Below are 17,005 nucleotides of genomic sequence, written 5' to 3'. Positions count from 1 at the left end.
GGACATTTTTAGTGAAAAATATTACCGAACTCATAAAATGAATCTGAGTGTGTATGATGTACAAAACTTCCATTGAATGACATAACTTTTGAAATCATGAAGTTTGATATGCATGATGGGGTTTACGTATCTCACAAAATTGACCCTTGAACCGGTACTCGGTTTATCCATTAACCGTTTACAATCGATTCAAATATGGTCCAGAAAGCACAAAACAATTGAATCCATACCTTTTTAAATCATGAAGTTTGATATGTCACATGACAAGGGTTTGTTTTTTTCTGGAAAATCGCAAAAAGTTAAATCCGGAATAACTGCGGAACCAGTGGCCAATCTGGAAATCCTCAAATATCTTGAAACTTGAATAAATTCCGCTTTTTTGGTCAAAGTTGCGAAAAAAATGTTGGAAGATAAAAGCTAAAAAGATTTTTATTATCGTTTTCAAAAGGAGGGTTAGTAACGAAAGGGTGAACACATACCGCATTGTACTCTCGTGCTGTGCGGCTCTATTTTCTGTTTGCTGGAAACATTTTTTGATACTACCCACAGATATTTTAATTCCAAGTGCACTTCTCAGGGCTAGCGATTTTACTCGCGATTCGAACTAACGGCGAATATTTCCAAGTGAATTTGGTCACACTCAGATGGCCAACCTGGAGCCGGTTCCGGTGGGAACCCAATGAGGACAATTACGGATTTGATCATATTGGTGCCGTTCGACGGCTTAAAATTCGGGATTTTCCTCAAACAAGCGACTAAAACTCATACTGAGTACTTCCAGGGGAGTTTGGTAACCTTTAGGTGGCCAACCTGGAGCCGGTTCGTCGGCTTAAAATTCGTGAGTTCTCATGAATAAGGGATTGGAACTTATTCAGTGTATTTGTTTTTCATGACCTGGAACCTTGAATCGTTCCAGTTGATGACCCAATGAGGACATTTTAAAAATCGAGCTTATGGGTGCTAGAGCTGTGCGCATATTGAAATGTTATCGGCGGCGACGTGATAGAGCATTTTCAGTCAGCGACGTCGGCGTGGGGAAGTTCCTCCGGAAGTTCCTCAAGGAATTCCTCCGGAAGTTCCTCAAGGCCATGCCAAACTTGCCGTCTTTATTATTATAGACTGAGAAAGGCAGCGATAAAACACCCATTCAACCAGCCCCACTCTACTACAATTATCAATAATGTTCTGTGCAAATTTGGAAGAATACTCAACAGAAACTCAACAAGAACTTTTCATAAATTTCCGAAGTTTTTACTGTAGAAGTTAAGAACATTTTTTTGTGAAAATTTTGAAGTTTATTATGTAAAATGCGACAAATTTTCTGCTGAAATTAACTGAAAGTTTATTTGGGAATTCAAAAGAGCCTTTCTTGGTAATTCCAAAGATTTCTCGAAACTTCAAACAATCCTAAAATATTTTCCAAATTTTGGTTTTTCTTTAGATTTTTCTGGAGAAGTTCATTAGATTTTTTAAGCGAAAATAAAAAAAATCTTCTTTTAATGTCTTGAAAATATCCCGAAAAAATGCAACAAATTTTTTTTAGAAAAACGTAATGAAAAGTCGCCACGCCGATTCATGCCGCCGCCGCCGACCAAAATTCTGACAAACGCCGCCGCCGACGAATATTGGATCGGCGCACACCTCTATACAGAAATGATCGTCTTGACAGCGCCTGTGGTGGGGTCGCCATTGTCATTAATAGACGTATCAAACATAAATTATTTTCTTCGATCGAAACCAAAGTTTTTGAAACCTTGGGAGTTTCTGTTGAAACAAATTTTGTACAATTTTCCTTCATTGCAGCCTACTTGCCTTTTCAATGCAATGGGCATCAAAAGAAATTGTTGAAAGCTGATCTTCAAATTCTGACTCGCAACAAATCAAAATTCTTCGTAATTGGAGACTTCAATGCCAAACACCGTTCATGGAATAATGGTCAAAGCAATTCCCACGGCAACATTTTATTTGAAGATTGTTCTGCGGGATATTATACTATTCAATATCCCAATGGCCCAACTTGTTTTTCATCCACTCGAAATCCTTCGACAATTGATTTGGTTTTAACGGATTCAAGTCAGCTGTGTGGCCAATTGGTAACTCATGCTGGCTTTGACTCTGATCAAATTCCTGTGACGTTTGAAATCTCACAAGAAGCCATTTATAATCCAATCAGCTCTACTTTTAATTATCATAGAGCTGATTGGGATTTATATAAAACATATATCGATAAGAATTTTGATGTTAATATTCCTTTGGATACCAAAAGTGATATTGACAATGCGCTCGTATCTTTGACAAATTTAATTGTCGAAGCCAGAGGCATTGTAATTCCTAAATGTGAAATTAAATTCAACTCCATTATTATTGAAGACGATCTTCAGCTACTGATCCGTCTTAAAAATGTGAGGCGAAGGCAATACCAAAGAACTCGCGATCCCGCGTTATTTGGCGAGATTTGCAAAATGAAATTAAAAAAACGTTTCGCTATTCTGAGAAATACCAACTTTGAGAATAATGTCTCGAAGTTGGATCCCAGTTCGAAACACTTTTGGAAATTAAAGAACATTCTTAAAAAAAACCTCAAAAGCCAATTCCAGCGCTTAAAGAGGAAATAAAATTTTAATAACAAATGGCGAAAAGGCTCAAAAACTTGCTCAGCAGTTCGAGAGTGCCCATAATTTAAGTCTAGGTCTCACTAGTCCAATTGAGGATCAGGTTACACGGAGCTTCGAAGACATTCTCAATCAAGAGAATGTTTTTGACCCTTCGTTGGGAACTAATTTGGATGAAGTGAGATCTATTACTAGAAAATTTAAAAATATGGAAGCCCCGGGTGATGATGGGATTTTCTACATACTTATCAAAAAACTTCCTGAGACCTCTTTATCCTTTTTGGTTAATTTATTTAACAAATGTTTCCATAAGAAAATTATTTTGAGCTTTTTAGTGGAATGTCTTCACTTGTCATAAGACGAGTTAATACATTCATTTCCACCACCTAATTGTATCTTGACAGATACGTATTTCGACCTCAACAGTAAGGCCATCTTCAGTGTCTCGTACTTGATGTTTTCAATTGGCATACTTCCCAGATAAATGGAACGCCAAAGTTGTTCCTATTTTGAAGCCGGACAAAAATCCAGCTGAGGCTTTTAGTTATCGCCCAATCAGTTTGCTTTCTTCAATAAGCAAACTGTTTGAAAAGATTAAAATAGAATGATGGTTCATAATAATGACAATTCTGATGAGCAATTTGGTTTTCACCATGAGCATTCTACCACGCATCAGTTATTAAGAGTCACGAATTTAATTCAACTCAACAAATCTGAAGGATATTCGACTGGAGTTGCTCTTTTTGATATAGAGAAAGCATTTGACAGTGTTTGGCATGAAGGTTTGATTGTAAAATTGATGAATTTTAATTTTCCTCTGTACATTATTAAACTGATCCAAAATTATTTATCAGATCGCTCATTGCAGGTAAACTATTCTAAATCTGATAGGTTACCTGTAAGAGCTGGTGTTCCCCAAGGCAGCATACTGGGGCCCATATTGTATAACATTTTTACTTCTGACTTACCTGATTTACCACCAGGGTGTCAAAAATCTTTGTTTGCAGATGACACAGGTCTCTCAGCCAAAGGGCGAAGCCTTCGTGTCATTTGTAGTAGATTGCAAAAAAGTTTGGATATTTTCTCAACTTACTTGCAAAAATGGAAAATTTCCCCGAATGCTTCCAAAACTCAGCTTATAATTTTCCCACATAAGCCGAGAGCTTCTTATTTGAAACCTTCTAGCAGACATATTGTCACTATGAATGGGGTTCCAATTAACTGGTCTAGCGAAGCTAAATATTTAGGACTTCTGCTAGATCAAAAAATAACTTTTAAAAATCACATTGAAGGCCTTCAAGCCAAATGTAACAAATATATTAAGTGTCTATATCCACTTATAAACAGAAAATCAAAACTTGTCTTAAGAACAAACTTTTGATTTACAAACAAATTTTTAGACCTGCCATGTTGAATGCTGTGCCAATATGGAATAGTTTCTGCGATACCAGAAAGAAGGCACTTCAGAGGATTCAAAATAAAATTTTGAAAATGATTCTGAAGTTGCCTCCGTGGTATAGTACCAATGAACTTCATAGAATTTCTAATATTGAGAGTATTGAGACATTGCAACAAATGTCCATCAAAATAATTTCCAATTTTAGACGAAAATCGTTGCAATCTTCTATTGCAACGATTAACTCCTTGTACCCTTAGTATAAAATAGGTTAAGTTTAGTTTAAGTTGAAAACATTGTAATTCCTACATGGTTCAATTAAACCAGAGGAAAAATCCTAACTGCCAGAGGCAATTGAAATGTATTAATAATATATAAAACTGTAACATACCAAATAAGGATGATAGTGTTAAGAAAACACGGAACACCTAGTCTAAGAGATGAATGCATGTATAAGATAATTAGCAAATAAAATTAGTTAAAAAAAAGAATGGATAGAAACGACACGCGGAGGTTTTACGCAACTGTCAATGGCGCGCGGCATAAGACTGCGCCAGTTCCCGCCATGTGTAATGACCGAGAGGAGAATATGCTGTCAGACAAGACTATGGTGGCAGCTAGGTGGAAGGAGCATGTCGAAGATTTGTTGAACGGTGAAAATGAAGGTGTATCAAGGAGCAGGATGGACAAAGTCGGCGATGGTCAAGCTGTGGAATCACCAACGCCAAGCGAGTTTAAAAAGGCTCTAAACAAGCTGAAAAACAGTAAAGCTACTGGGAAGGACGAGATCCCGGTCGAGCTTCTCCAACACGAAAGTGTGCAGCTGCATTATTAAATCCTATTTGTACTGCGGATACATTTTACACATCTATGAGAGCCTTGAAAAATGATTACAAAAGTTGCGCCAAAAACACAATAATTAAGATGAATTTTTTTTCTTTCTGACACTTCCCAGAGAGGCATTTCTTAAGAATTTTATTTGGTTCACTTCAACAAAAATGAACTAAATAATATATAAATATTTGGGAAGGCTTGTATTATGTCCCATATCCGAGTTACACGCCAGCCCGGAGGAATTTCCAGAACCTAACTCAGTGCCGTAAGTGCCAAAAGTGAGGCCATGGAACCAAACATTACAACATGGCTGACAAATGCAGGATTTGTGGTGGGTCCTCCAACACCAAGGACGCCTGTCCTTCGAGAGAAGATTCAAATAAGTTAAAATGTGCCAATAGTAAATCCAATTTTTGAGAATGCCCTTCAAATAAATAAATAGGGGAAAAGACGGCTTTGGCAGGTTTTGTTCTATTATTGTCAGGGGGGTTTTTGTCGACCAAATTTTATGAAATTTGGCCACAATATTCTTTGATATGCAAAGAATGTTTAGGCCAAATTTGAGCAAAATCAGTCATAAAAAACCCCCTGACAATAAGAGAACAAAACCTGCCAAAGCCGTCATTCCCTCTAACTTTTAAGAATCGTTTGATATGAAAGTGCGCCGAGTTCGGACCTGCGTCAAACATGGTGCTTCCACGATAATATGCTAAAAATAGCAATTTTCCATTCTTCGCATTATAATCATAAAATAAAACAGACGACCAGTCCACCAAACCAGTCCATCGCCTAAATTTTATTCATATCAATGATATCAACCACCCTACCACCTGCGGTAAACAGGTGAGAAGAGAGAGTCACGAAAATAAGAGTTCGTTGAGATTCAGCTCAAACAATATTAGAAACCACGCGTAGCCAAAATATGGATAGTATACCGCCAAGCAAGTCGCCGCCAGTCGTTCGAGTGATGCTTACCGCGTGCGTGCTGACCTACTCAGTAGCATATTCTTCATTGTTCCATTCGTTTCGTTTTTCGGTTTCCCAAAGTCCACGGCGTTAAATCTAGATGAATCTGACTACCTAATATCGAGTAGTAATTGTACTGTACTGTAAAAAATATTAATTATTTAAACTTCGACTGAATTTGACTTATATTCTTTGAAAATAGTTAGAAATACTAACCGGAACGCACGGTATTCAAGTTGTAAAGTCGCAAATTGCAAGCAGAAGAGAGACAGCATGGCGGTCAAGTTCAATGAACGAAATCATCCCTACGTGGACTTGGGCGATGGCTATAGCATATGTTTTAACAGAGCAGCATATGAAGAAGACAAACAACTGAGACAGCACGAAGAGTTGTCAGAGGTAACGGTCACGGCCTTGACCGAATTACGCCGACTCACGGAAACAAAACGGAACCTGAATTTGAAGGTCGACCAAAGCAACTGGTCTGTGATGCTGTACTTGCAGTGTTATGAAAATGATATCAAGAGGACGTTCGCCTTGTTGGATCACGGGTACCGGTTGCTGTATAAGGAAGCTGATTATTCTCTACCCTATGCCCGGATAAGACATGTATTCGAGGAAGGTCTTATACGATATTTGCCGAAATACGATGCCGATGGAGCGGTGATATTCGTCGTGGAAATGAGCCGTAAGTAAAGTCTTTTTTTTGACATTTCAAGATAATAAAACTGAACCCGCATGTTGTAGGTCGATGGAACCCGTCGAAGATATCCTTGCAGGAGTTCATCGCTGCTATTCGCATTGGTGGCCTGGCTCTAATGCTCAACCCGGACGCCCAGCGGAATGGTTGCAAGGTTCTGTTCGACGTGGAGGGTCTTTCGATGAGCCATATTTCGCACTTTACCCCACGTAGCTCCAACTTCCTGTTCGATTTGATCGAGAATTGTACTCCGATTCGGACCAAGGGAATGCATACCGTCAACAATGGTATGATGTACAATGTGTTGTTTGCGATACTGAAACCATTCATGAGCAAAGAACTGCGAGGAAAGACTTATATGCACGGTACGAACTGGAACTCGCTGACGAAGCACATCAGTCCGGAGTGTTTGCCTCCAAAGTATGGCGGAACATCGGAAGCCCCGGAGTGTGACGGAAAAGTATTAGGGGAATTGTTGCAACATTACGAGGGCTATTTTGCAGGTGAGATAAGCAAAAAAAACTAAAGTGACCGAATTATAAAAATTAACATATTTTCAGAGTACAACTCTTATGGATATACTGAAAATCCAGATAAATAGTAACTCGCTCCGTGTTGCTTGAGAATTATCAAGTCAGTACCTAAATGTGTAACGTTTTTATAATAAACAGAAGAATACTTAACTTACTTTAGAATAAAATAGGTATTTAATTATTTGTTTATCAGTGTTCTAATTGCACAATTTACTCTCTTTTTTTTAATTAAGTAATGGATTTTGATAATTAATATGATAATGCGACAAAAATTTCAACGATGTAAAACAATATAATGTTTCGCAATTGCAATCAAGAATGTGCACTCTAAAGCAAAGTGCAAGGTCCTGCAACAGGCCACGAACACCAACAACAGTGAGCTCAGTCAGTGGCACCGCGTGTCATGATGATCGTTGAAATAAACAGCATACGAAATATAATCACAAGAAGCGCTTGTGTTGAACGTTTCGACCTTACTGCTATAAAAAGTGACAATCATCAACAGCATATGTGGGTCGTAAAAGTGTACCGAACACGAAATTGTTCACTGTTGAGAATGTATTGTTTTCAATATTTTCAATAATTTTACCAAGCGTTGTTTTGATGTGTTATCATTACAATCATGTTCACTGTTCATGTTTTTCATACATTGCCGAAAGACTGTAGGATCCAGGCTATAGACATCCCTATCTAACTCCCTTAGCCTTAAAATAGCCACCATGTCCCAGGCACAGTGTGCAGATAGACCGCTGTCAGTTGCATGAGATGTCAACAATCGTTAACAACACCAATGATTGTAGGTTGATAATTAAAAATATCCACAACAATAAAAGAGCAGGATTTATTTTTAAATCCTGCTTAAGCTTTTCACGGTGAAATAAAAGACAACTTGTTGTTCTCCATGTAAGTAAAATCAAAATTGATCATGTAGATAAGTTTTGAATCAATTAAACTCATTAGTCATATTTAATGAATATTCGCAATTAAAGTTGCATATTGAAGAAAGCTGAATTTGGATGTTTTATGATGCTAACCTTTTCAGATTTGACGTACGTTGCTCGGCGTTGGTGTTGGTGGTGTTGGTGAGCTCTTAGCATGGTAGGATCACTTGAAAATGAAAACTTTGATCCGAGCCCGGAAATCTTAGAAAAATCGACTCAGATCGACACATTAGGATGATTTTCGTATTTGTAATTTTATATTTTAATATATTTTTGTACAAATAATCAACCGATTTGCTTAGAGGATAATGGGGCAAGATTTCCACCCTAATCTGGGTCTCTTGTGGGACAATATTTTTTTTTTATAATCTTGTGATAAATATGATTATAAATAGATAAACCCGTTTTTTTTACAAGGGGGATACTGCCGCTACTCGCATATCAGTCCCATTTCGGTTTTCGTCACTTTTGAGTTAACACCGTGAAAAGCATTTAATTTTATCATGCTTCCACATAACATGATAAAAAATGAGACTTTGTTCGGGAAAAATGTGAAAAAATACCAAACCAATCTTGTCCCATATTAAATGTACTCGCATACCAGTCCCATTATGAATTTACATAAGTGGATTGCTCAAAACTCAATTATTTTTCCATTGATTTGAATCGTTATGCATTAACTCATTGTATAAGGAATGACTCTGCAAAATTTCAACCAGGTCGCAGAATGTTTGAATTTATTAGATTTTTTAAAAGTTTTGCATGGAAAATGCGTTTTGAGACTTCATCGGCTATTATCTCAGTATGCGAAAAACCAATATGGGACTGATATGAAAGTACCGGCAGGATACCTGGGTAGAAGAAAATGGCAAAATAATAACAAATTTTACCCATAATATATGAATAACATAAAAATGACTAAACCTGATATCACAGCAAAATTTGTTATTATTATGTTATTTGTTTGTTATTCTCCTCTACCCGGGTACGTAACTCATAAAAAAGTGTAAAAAACATCGTCAATTCAAAAATCCGTATAAAAACCCTCATTGATTCGAAAATCCGTGTAAAAAAAACATCCAACTCCTTTTCATTGGAAAGGGGCCGTACGCTAATTACGTATGCAATTTTTATGGGTTTTCCAAGCCCCCTCCCCTACGTGTAAATTTTTTTTCCAGACAAATATTTTTTTTATTTATATGGAGCATGAGAAAATGGCAGACCGCTCCCACAAGTACTTACGAATTTAGTGTACAACCCCAAAAGGCTTAAAATAATTTATTGATAAATGAAAAGTAGGGTAAAGTGCCCAATAGTTGACCCCCAACCAATAGTGGACCCTCCAGCCATTTTTGCATTATTACAGCCAGGGATCGAATCCTAAAGAGAAAGAGCAAGTCTCTCACTTATCATCTCTGTATACATATACGATATGTAGCATACCGCGAGAAACCTTTTTCACAAGCTGTCATGATAGAGAACTGATTCGGGATGTTATACCCCATGATAAATTTCTTTTAGAAAGCTCCAAATGTGGGGAGCACTGGCTCTGATGATGCATTTCAACTTGTTCTACACAGCTGTGCAGTAACCAACACGAAAGGAGCGAAAACAAAGTGTTAGTGTAAACCCACCTTAAGCACCTAAAACCATCTTACGCAGATCTACATGTATGCCCGTTGGCACTTACTGCTGTCATCGATGGAGAAGCGTATAAAAACAAAAACAATTTAAAACTATTGGCAAGCTAGTTATTATAAAATTTGGATTTCCGTTGGTTTATTTGATTATATCGTAAATTTAACGAAAGTTGCGGATAGACAGACAAGTTAAAAAGATAGGTAAACAAGGACTACAAACGTAAGTTAAACAAAATTGTTCATTGGAAAGTTAACTCATTGAATTAATAAATCCGCAGCTTAAAGCAGTCTCACAACATAAACAAGTTGCTAAAAAGGCGTCCGAAAAATCTTTGTCGCATCTACCGCAACAAACTTTAAGGTTTGTAAATGCTCATTCCGTGGAAACGGATCGTGAACACAACGCAGAGGAAGCTGGAGAGTATGCAGCCCACCAACCAAAACCGTGTCTTATGTGTAAAAAGAACGGACATAAAGTGAGAGATTGTTACAGTTTCCAAAATTTGGCGCTAGAGAACCGATGGAAGACTGCCCAACAGTTGAACCTTTGTCGTCGTTGCCTGATTCCTCATGGTAAATGGCCGTGTAAGGCAACTGTGTGCGGTGTAGACAACTGTGAAGCACGTCACCATAAGCTATTGCATCCTGGGAATCCTCAGCCATACACTAATGAACCAACGTCGTCAACGAGAGCGCAGTCAACTTCAACCCCTTCAGCAACAGTGAATGTTCATCGACAGCCTCAAAGCCAGGTGCTTTTTCGGATAATCCCCGTCTCCCTTTATAGAGATGAGTGACGTTTAACGCTCGCACACTGATGTGCAATTCGGCATGTGTAAATACATGTTTGTTTTCCTTCTGCTCATAACCTCAAAATTGATTGAGTCATCACGATGGTTGCGAAGGAGTCAAAAAATATATGGAAACATACTCATTTTTACCCAAACTTTGCTGAGTAGCACCATCTAGGAGTGTTTGTTTTCCTTTTATCGCCACTCACACATTCGGACGTGAGAATCTCAATGGAAAAAAGGCGACGGTTAACACGTTGGCGTTTCTCGATGATGGATCATCGTACACGTTAATTGAGAAGAAATTGGCTAGCGAACTAGGCGTTGAAGGTGAAGCGGAACCTTTGTGTTTGCAGTGGACCAGCAATATCAAACGAACTGAAAATGATTCACAAAACGTTCAGTTTGAAATCTCAGCGGCTGGGAAAAATCGCAGACATTTGTTGCAGTATGTGCGAACGGTGGAAAGTTTGGATCTCCCCGTGCAGTCTTTGGAGTATGATGATCTCTTACGGAAGTTCGACTACCTAAAAGGTCTTCCTGTCGACAGCTACTCAACAGCTGCACCTCGTATCCTTATAGGCGTTGATAATGCTAAGCTATTGCTGACATTGAAAAAACGAGAAGGTAAATACTGTGAGCCGGTTGCAGCAAAGACAAGGCTTGGGTGGACTATTTACGGTAAAGCAGGACTTCCTGGCTCGCCGAATCATCATCTTCTACACATAGGTAGCCGTTCATCCGATCAACAACTACATGATACCGTGAAGGATTTTTTCTCCACCGAAAGTGTTGGTGTAGCTCTTATACCACAGATTGAAGCGGAGGAGGATCGAAGATCGCGGGAGATTCTGGAGAAGACAACCATCCGTACAGTGTCTGGCCGGTTCCAAACTGGTTTGTTGTGGAAGTTTGACTACGTTGAATTTCCAGATAATCGATTCATGGCGGTGAAGCGGCTTTTGTGCCTGGAAAGGAGTTTGTCCAAGAAACCAGAATTATATGCGAATGTCAAACAACAGATAATCGACTACCAAGTAAAGGATACGCTCACAGGCTAACGGAAGAAGAATCAAGCGATAGTGATCCTAGAAAAGTCTGGTACCTACCATTAGGAGTAGTTCAGAATCCGAACAAACCAGTGAAAGCGCGGGTCGTGTGGGATGCTGCCGCAACAACCAATGGTGTGTCATTAAACTCAATGCTACTCAAGGGTCCAGATTTGCTTACATCGTTGCCATCCGTATTATTCCGATTCCGGCAGAAAGAAGTTGCTATCACAGGTGATATAAAAGAAATGTTTCATCAGATTGTAATTCGACCAGAAGACCGACAAGCTCAGCGCTTTCTTTGGCGGGATAGTCCTGATGATCCGATAAAGGAATATGTTATGGACGTTGCAACGTTTGGGTCAACATGTTCACCATGCTCTACCCAATACGTGAAAAACAAGAATGCTGAGGAATGGAACCAAGTATATCCTGATGTGGCGAAGGCTATTATAAATAACACATATGTAGATGACTACGCAAGCAGTTCAGACACGGTGGAAGAAACGGTTCGTTGTGCACTAGAAGTTAAGAAGATCCATGCAAGCGCAGGCTTCGAAATTCGTAATTGGCTCTCGAATTCCAAACAAGTTCTTCAACGGGTCGGGGGATGTAGTTCCCAAGTTACAAAAAGCTTTATTGCAGAAAAGTCCACCGATTCAGAACGAGTTCTTGGTATGACTTGGCTTCCAGAAAGCGATAATCTTTCCTTTACATTGAAGTTACGAGACGATGTTCTTCAATTGCTGTCGGAACATTCAATCCCGACAAAACGCCAAGTTTTGAGAGTCGTGATGAGCGTATTTGATCCCCTTGGGCTGGTGGCAGCATTCGTTGTACATGGCAAGTGCTTGATCCAGGACATTTGGAGATCTAACATAGACTGGGACGAACGAATCCCGGATAAACTGGTCATTCAGTGGCGGCGCTGGGTAGAGGTCCTAGAAAGCCTCAATCGAGTGAAGATTCCACGCTGCTATTTTCCTGGTTATGATCGTCGTAGCTACGAAACCTTAGAACTTCACGTATTTGTAGATGCAAGTGAGGCAGCATACGCTTGTGCAGCTTATTTCCGTATTATCGATCGCACACGGGTGCGCTGTTCCTTAGTCTCTGCTAAAACGAAGGTAGCCCCTTTGAAACCAATGTCGGTTCCTCGATTGGAGTTGCAAGCCGCAGTTATCGGAGTTCGCCTGATGAAATCGATTCAGGAGAACCACACTCTGCCGTTTGTCCGGCGTGTGTTCTGGAGCGATTCAAAAACAGTTCAATCGTGGCTTCACTCAGACCAGCGGAAGTACCAGCAGTTCGTGGCCTACCGAGTTAGCGAAATATTGAACGAGACGAAGCCGGATGAATGGAGGTGGGTTCCAACGCGACTCAATGTGGCGGATGAAGCCACGAAGTGGGGTAAAGGCCCAAGTTTTCAAGCCGATAGTCGATGGTTCATAGGTCCTGAATTCCTCTATGAAGCTGAATCTGGTTGGCCGAAACAGGAGTTTTGTCCACCGGACACCTTGGAAGAAATGCGATCTGTGCACGCTCACCATCGGGCGAATGCGGAGTATCTTATCGATTACCAGCGATTCTCGAAATTTCATTGACTTCTTCGGACGATAGCCTACGCTCTTCGCTTCATTAATCGTTGTCGCAAAAAAACTTCTCTCGAAATAACCAGTGCTGACATACTCTCTAGAGAAGAATTTGTGAAAGCTGAAGTCGTGTTATGGAAGTTGGTACAGTCTGAACAGTACACTGAGGAAATTGCGATAATTTGCAAAAACAAGCAATGCCCACCGGAAGATGCTAAACGTTTGGCAAGAAGTAGCTCCTTGCGTAAGCTTACAGTATTTCTCGACGATCTTGAAGTTCTACGAATAGACGGACGGATTGGTGCCGCTAAGTTTGTTTCATATGGACCCAAACATCCTATAGTCCTTCCTAAACGACATTATGTCACCGAGTTGCTTATTGAACACTACCATCAACGGTACGCCCATGGCTATGGAGAAACGGTGGCTAATGAACTACGTCAAAGTTACCACATTCCCAACTTAAGAACAATCATTCGGAAGGTAGCAAAGCGATGTTCATGGTGCATTATATATCGGGCGGTTCCCCAAGCACCACGAATGGCTCCTCTTCCCGCTGCGAGAGTGACCCCTTATGTCCGCCCGTTCACTTTCATAGGGATCGACTACTGCGGACCTTTTTTTATACGCATCGGAAGGAGCAATGTGAAAAGATGGGTGGTTTTAATAACATGTCTCACTATTAGGGCGGTTCACCTTGAGGTGGCTTATAATATGTCCAGCGAATCCTGCAAGATGGCCATCAGGCGATTTATCGCTAGGAGAGGGGCGCCACAGGAGATTTATAGTGATCAAGGTACAAATTTCGTGGGAGCAAGCAGAGAACTACGAGAGCAACTAACTGCAGTGAATCATGCTTTGGCTGGAACTTTCACTAATCGTGATACACAGTGGCGTTTTAACCCCCCTGCTGCTCCCCATATGGGCGGCGCATGGGAACGGATGGTACGAACAGTGAAGACTTCGTTGCAAACGTTAACTACCAGCAGAAACCCGGATGAGGAAACATTCCACACACTTTTGGCAGAAATTGAAGGTATCATTAATTCTCGACCATTAACATTTGTTCCGTTGAGTACTGAGGATGAAGAAGCACTAACGCCTAATCACTTCCTGATGCTAAGCACAAACGGTGTTACTCAACTGCCTCAGACACCAGTTAGTTCCAGCGGACGAACACTTAGGGCTAACTGGAATCACATGCAGAGTTTATTGGACCAGTTCTGGAAGAAGTGGATTAAGGGCTACCTGCCCACGATCTGCCGACGAACAAAATGGTTCGATGATACTAAGCCGGTAGAGGTAGGAGACTTAGTGGTCGTGGTCGATGAAGGAGTTCGTAACAGCTGGGTACGTGGAAGAATTGTGAAGGTGTTTCCTGGGAGTGATGGCAGGGTACGAAAAGTAGATGTGCAGACAACTAATGGAGTACTTCAACGACCAGTTACCAAGGTGGCTGTGCTTGAGGTGGAAGTAAGAGGTATGGCTGAAAAGAATTTGCAGCAATACGGGTCGGAGAATGTTAGTGTAAACCCACCTTAAGCACCTAAAACCATCTTACGCAGATCTACATGTATGCCCGTTGGCACTTACTGCTGTCATCGATGGAGAAGCGTATAAAAACAAAAACAATTTAAAACTATTGGCAAGCTAGTTATTATAAAATTTGGATTTCCGTTGGTTTATTTGATTATATCGTAAATTTAACGAAAGTTGCGGATAGACAGACAAGTTAAAAGGATAGGTAAACAAGGACTACAAACGTAAGTTAAACAAAATTGTTCATTGGAAAGTTAACTCATTGAATTAATAAATCCGCAGCTTAAAGCAGTCTCACAACATAAACGAGTTGCTAAAAGAGCGTCCGAAAAATCTTTGTCGCATCCACCGCAACACAAAGCGAGAATCACCATTTTTCTGTGGGGACTGCTTATCCGATTCTGTTTTTTCGCACTTGTATACATGTTTGATAAATTTGTTATCATGGCTTGTTATGATTCGGAACAGTTTTTGCCTCTCTTTTATCGTTGTTCGTTATCCATTGAGAGCGATTTCTGCAAACCCTGATTACAGCACAATGTAAACATTTTGTTATGAAATTCCATCGAGAGAACCTACCTTACAGTCCTATGATTTGATTGCATGCATTGGAAATGCTATGTAACGTAAAATTAGATTATTTTTTAAAAAATAAACACGAGAGTGTTCATTATAGGAATATTTTGGGGGGTCTATAATAGGGAAGAAGAACGTCCCGAAACGAAACATGAAAATCAAATGAAGTGTCGACTATAAGGAAGCAATTTTCTATAATGGACCCCCAGGGGGTCCACTATAAGGCGAATTCAGTCAGACTTTAAAATGTTAATTTCAACGAACAACGTCGTGTATTTGAGTGTTTTATGTATGTATCGTGAAGAGGAGATGCAGAACTTGTTGTTAGATACCAGGCAGAATTAATATGTTGGAAATTTCTACTCCTTATGACAGGAGGAGCAAAATTCCGCTACTAGGGGGTCCACTATTGGGCATTTTACCCTATCTCAGTCTATTTGAACGACAAAAACTTTAAAACTCGGTGTTGCCGGCATGGGCTCGTTGAGTGGAAGCTCGAAATTGGTGTTTGGCGCCTTTTTGAAATTCAAGATGGCTGACTTCCGGTGCTAAAAATGGGTGAAAACCATTGCAATATGGGTGTTGTCGGAACAGGCTCGATGAGTGGAAGCCGAAAACTAGTGCTTGACGCCATTTTGATATTTATAATGACCGACTTCTGGTTTGCTAAAATAGCCGAAACTCATGCAATATGGGTATTGCCGTAACGGGCTCGATGAGTGGAAGCCGGAAATCAGTGTGTGGTGCCATTTTAGAATTCAAGACGGCCGACTTCCAGTTAGACCTGTGCGTCGCTGCCGACGATATTCTTACGCCGTCGTCGCCGTCAAAAATCAATCGGCGTACCACCGTATGAAAATTGATCACGCTACCGAATATTTTCTACCACGATGATGGATATTGAAGAACAATTAAAGCAGTAGGTTGAAGGATATCGCACATTTTTTTTAGGAGCAGTTTTACTGTTGAGTTCAGTTTTATCTAAATCCTTTAAGCAAAAGATATTTTCAGCCAAGTTCATATACCTGAAACTCGATTTGTGCAATTGCACGGAATCTATACCATTTCAAGACAAAATTTTCAAAACGACTTATCTGCTTTTGTAAACAAAGATTCAAATGACGATTTGACGAATCTGATAGCTCTCCCACGCAAACCAACACCATCAACAAGTAGCGGAAGCCTTCACCTACCTTTTGGTGGTGTTGGTTTGCGTGGGAGAGCTATCAGATTCGTCGAATCGTCGTTTGAATCTTTGTTTACAAAAACAGATAAGTCGTTTTGAAAATGTTGTCTTGATTTTGTCGAAACACATTTCGACGAATGACATTCAATTCAGTCGAATGACATTTGGTCGAAAAGACATTACGTCGAATAGACATTTGGTCGAAGAGAATTTAGTCGAAAATGAATTTTTAATCCACTAGAGACGCAGGACATTTGGTCGAATGACGTTTGATCGAAAGGACACTACACACTTAATTTTTTTCGCCGAGATCTCAGCATTTTTTGTTTATTTTCAAAAAGATAGGCACCGCCTAGTTTCAGCAAACATGATTTTGGCCGAGACGTTTCGGTTACTGAGATACAGTGAAAATTTTACCGAGAATCAGTAATAAACGAAATTTTCTGCCAAAGTTCAGTTCTAAAATTTGCTGAGCTACAGCGGTGCCCGATTTTGCCGAGCTCGAAAAAGAAAAAGTTAGTGTGTACGTCGAATGGACATTTAGTATAAATCGGATTTTAGATCGGATAGTTTGGTCGAAAGGACATTTGGTCGAAAGTGGATTTTCGAATTAATAATCTTTGTACGTTAAGTCTAATGATGTTCCGTCG

At 39.8% G+C, this 17,005-nt stretch overlaps 1 protein-coding gene across 2 annotated transcripts; it reads left to right on the top strand.

Moving 5' to 3' along the window:
* Positions 1 to 5,788: 5,788 nt before the first annotated feature.
* Positions 5,789 to 7,222, top strand: LOC134219135 (alpha-tocopherol transfer protein-like). Of its 2 annotated transcripts, none has more exons than XM_062697833.1 (4): positions 5,789 to 5,941; positions 6,011 to 6,496; positions 6,556 to 7,011; positions 7,069 to 7,222. In XM_062697833.1, the coding sequence occupies exons 2-4, from the start codon at positions 6,082 to 6,084 to the stop codon at positions 7,107 to 7,109; spliced, it is 912 nt and encodes a 303-aa protein (XP_062553817.1). In that variant the 5' UTR covers positions 5,789 to 5,941; positions 6,011 to 6,081; the 3' UTR covers positions 7,110 to 7,222. The 2 variants fall into 2 exon arrangements, with proteins under 2 accessions (XP_062553817.1, XP_062553816.1); XM_062697832.1 differs by having other exon boundaries at positions 5,794 to 5,946.
* The last annotated feature ends 9,783 nt before the right edge of the window (positions 7,223 to 17,005 follow it).

The sequence above is a fragment of the Armigeres subalbatus genome, chromosome 3 (assembly GCF_024139115.2).
Source record: "Armigeres subalbatus isolate Guangzhou_Male chromosome 3, GZ_Asu_2, whole genome shotgun sequence".
Classification (NCBI taxonomy): domain Eukaryota; kingdom Metazoa; phylum Arthropoda; class Insecta; order Diptera; family Culicidae; genus Armigeres; species Armigeres subalbatus.
The sequence above is the reverse complement of the archived record's forward strand: the minus strand, read 5'-3'. Positions and strand labels throughout refer to the sequence as shown.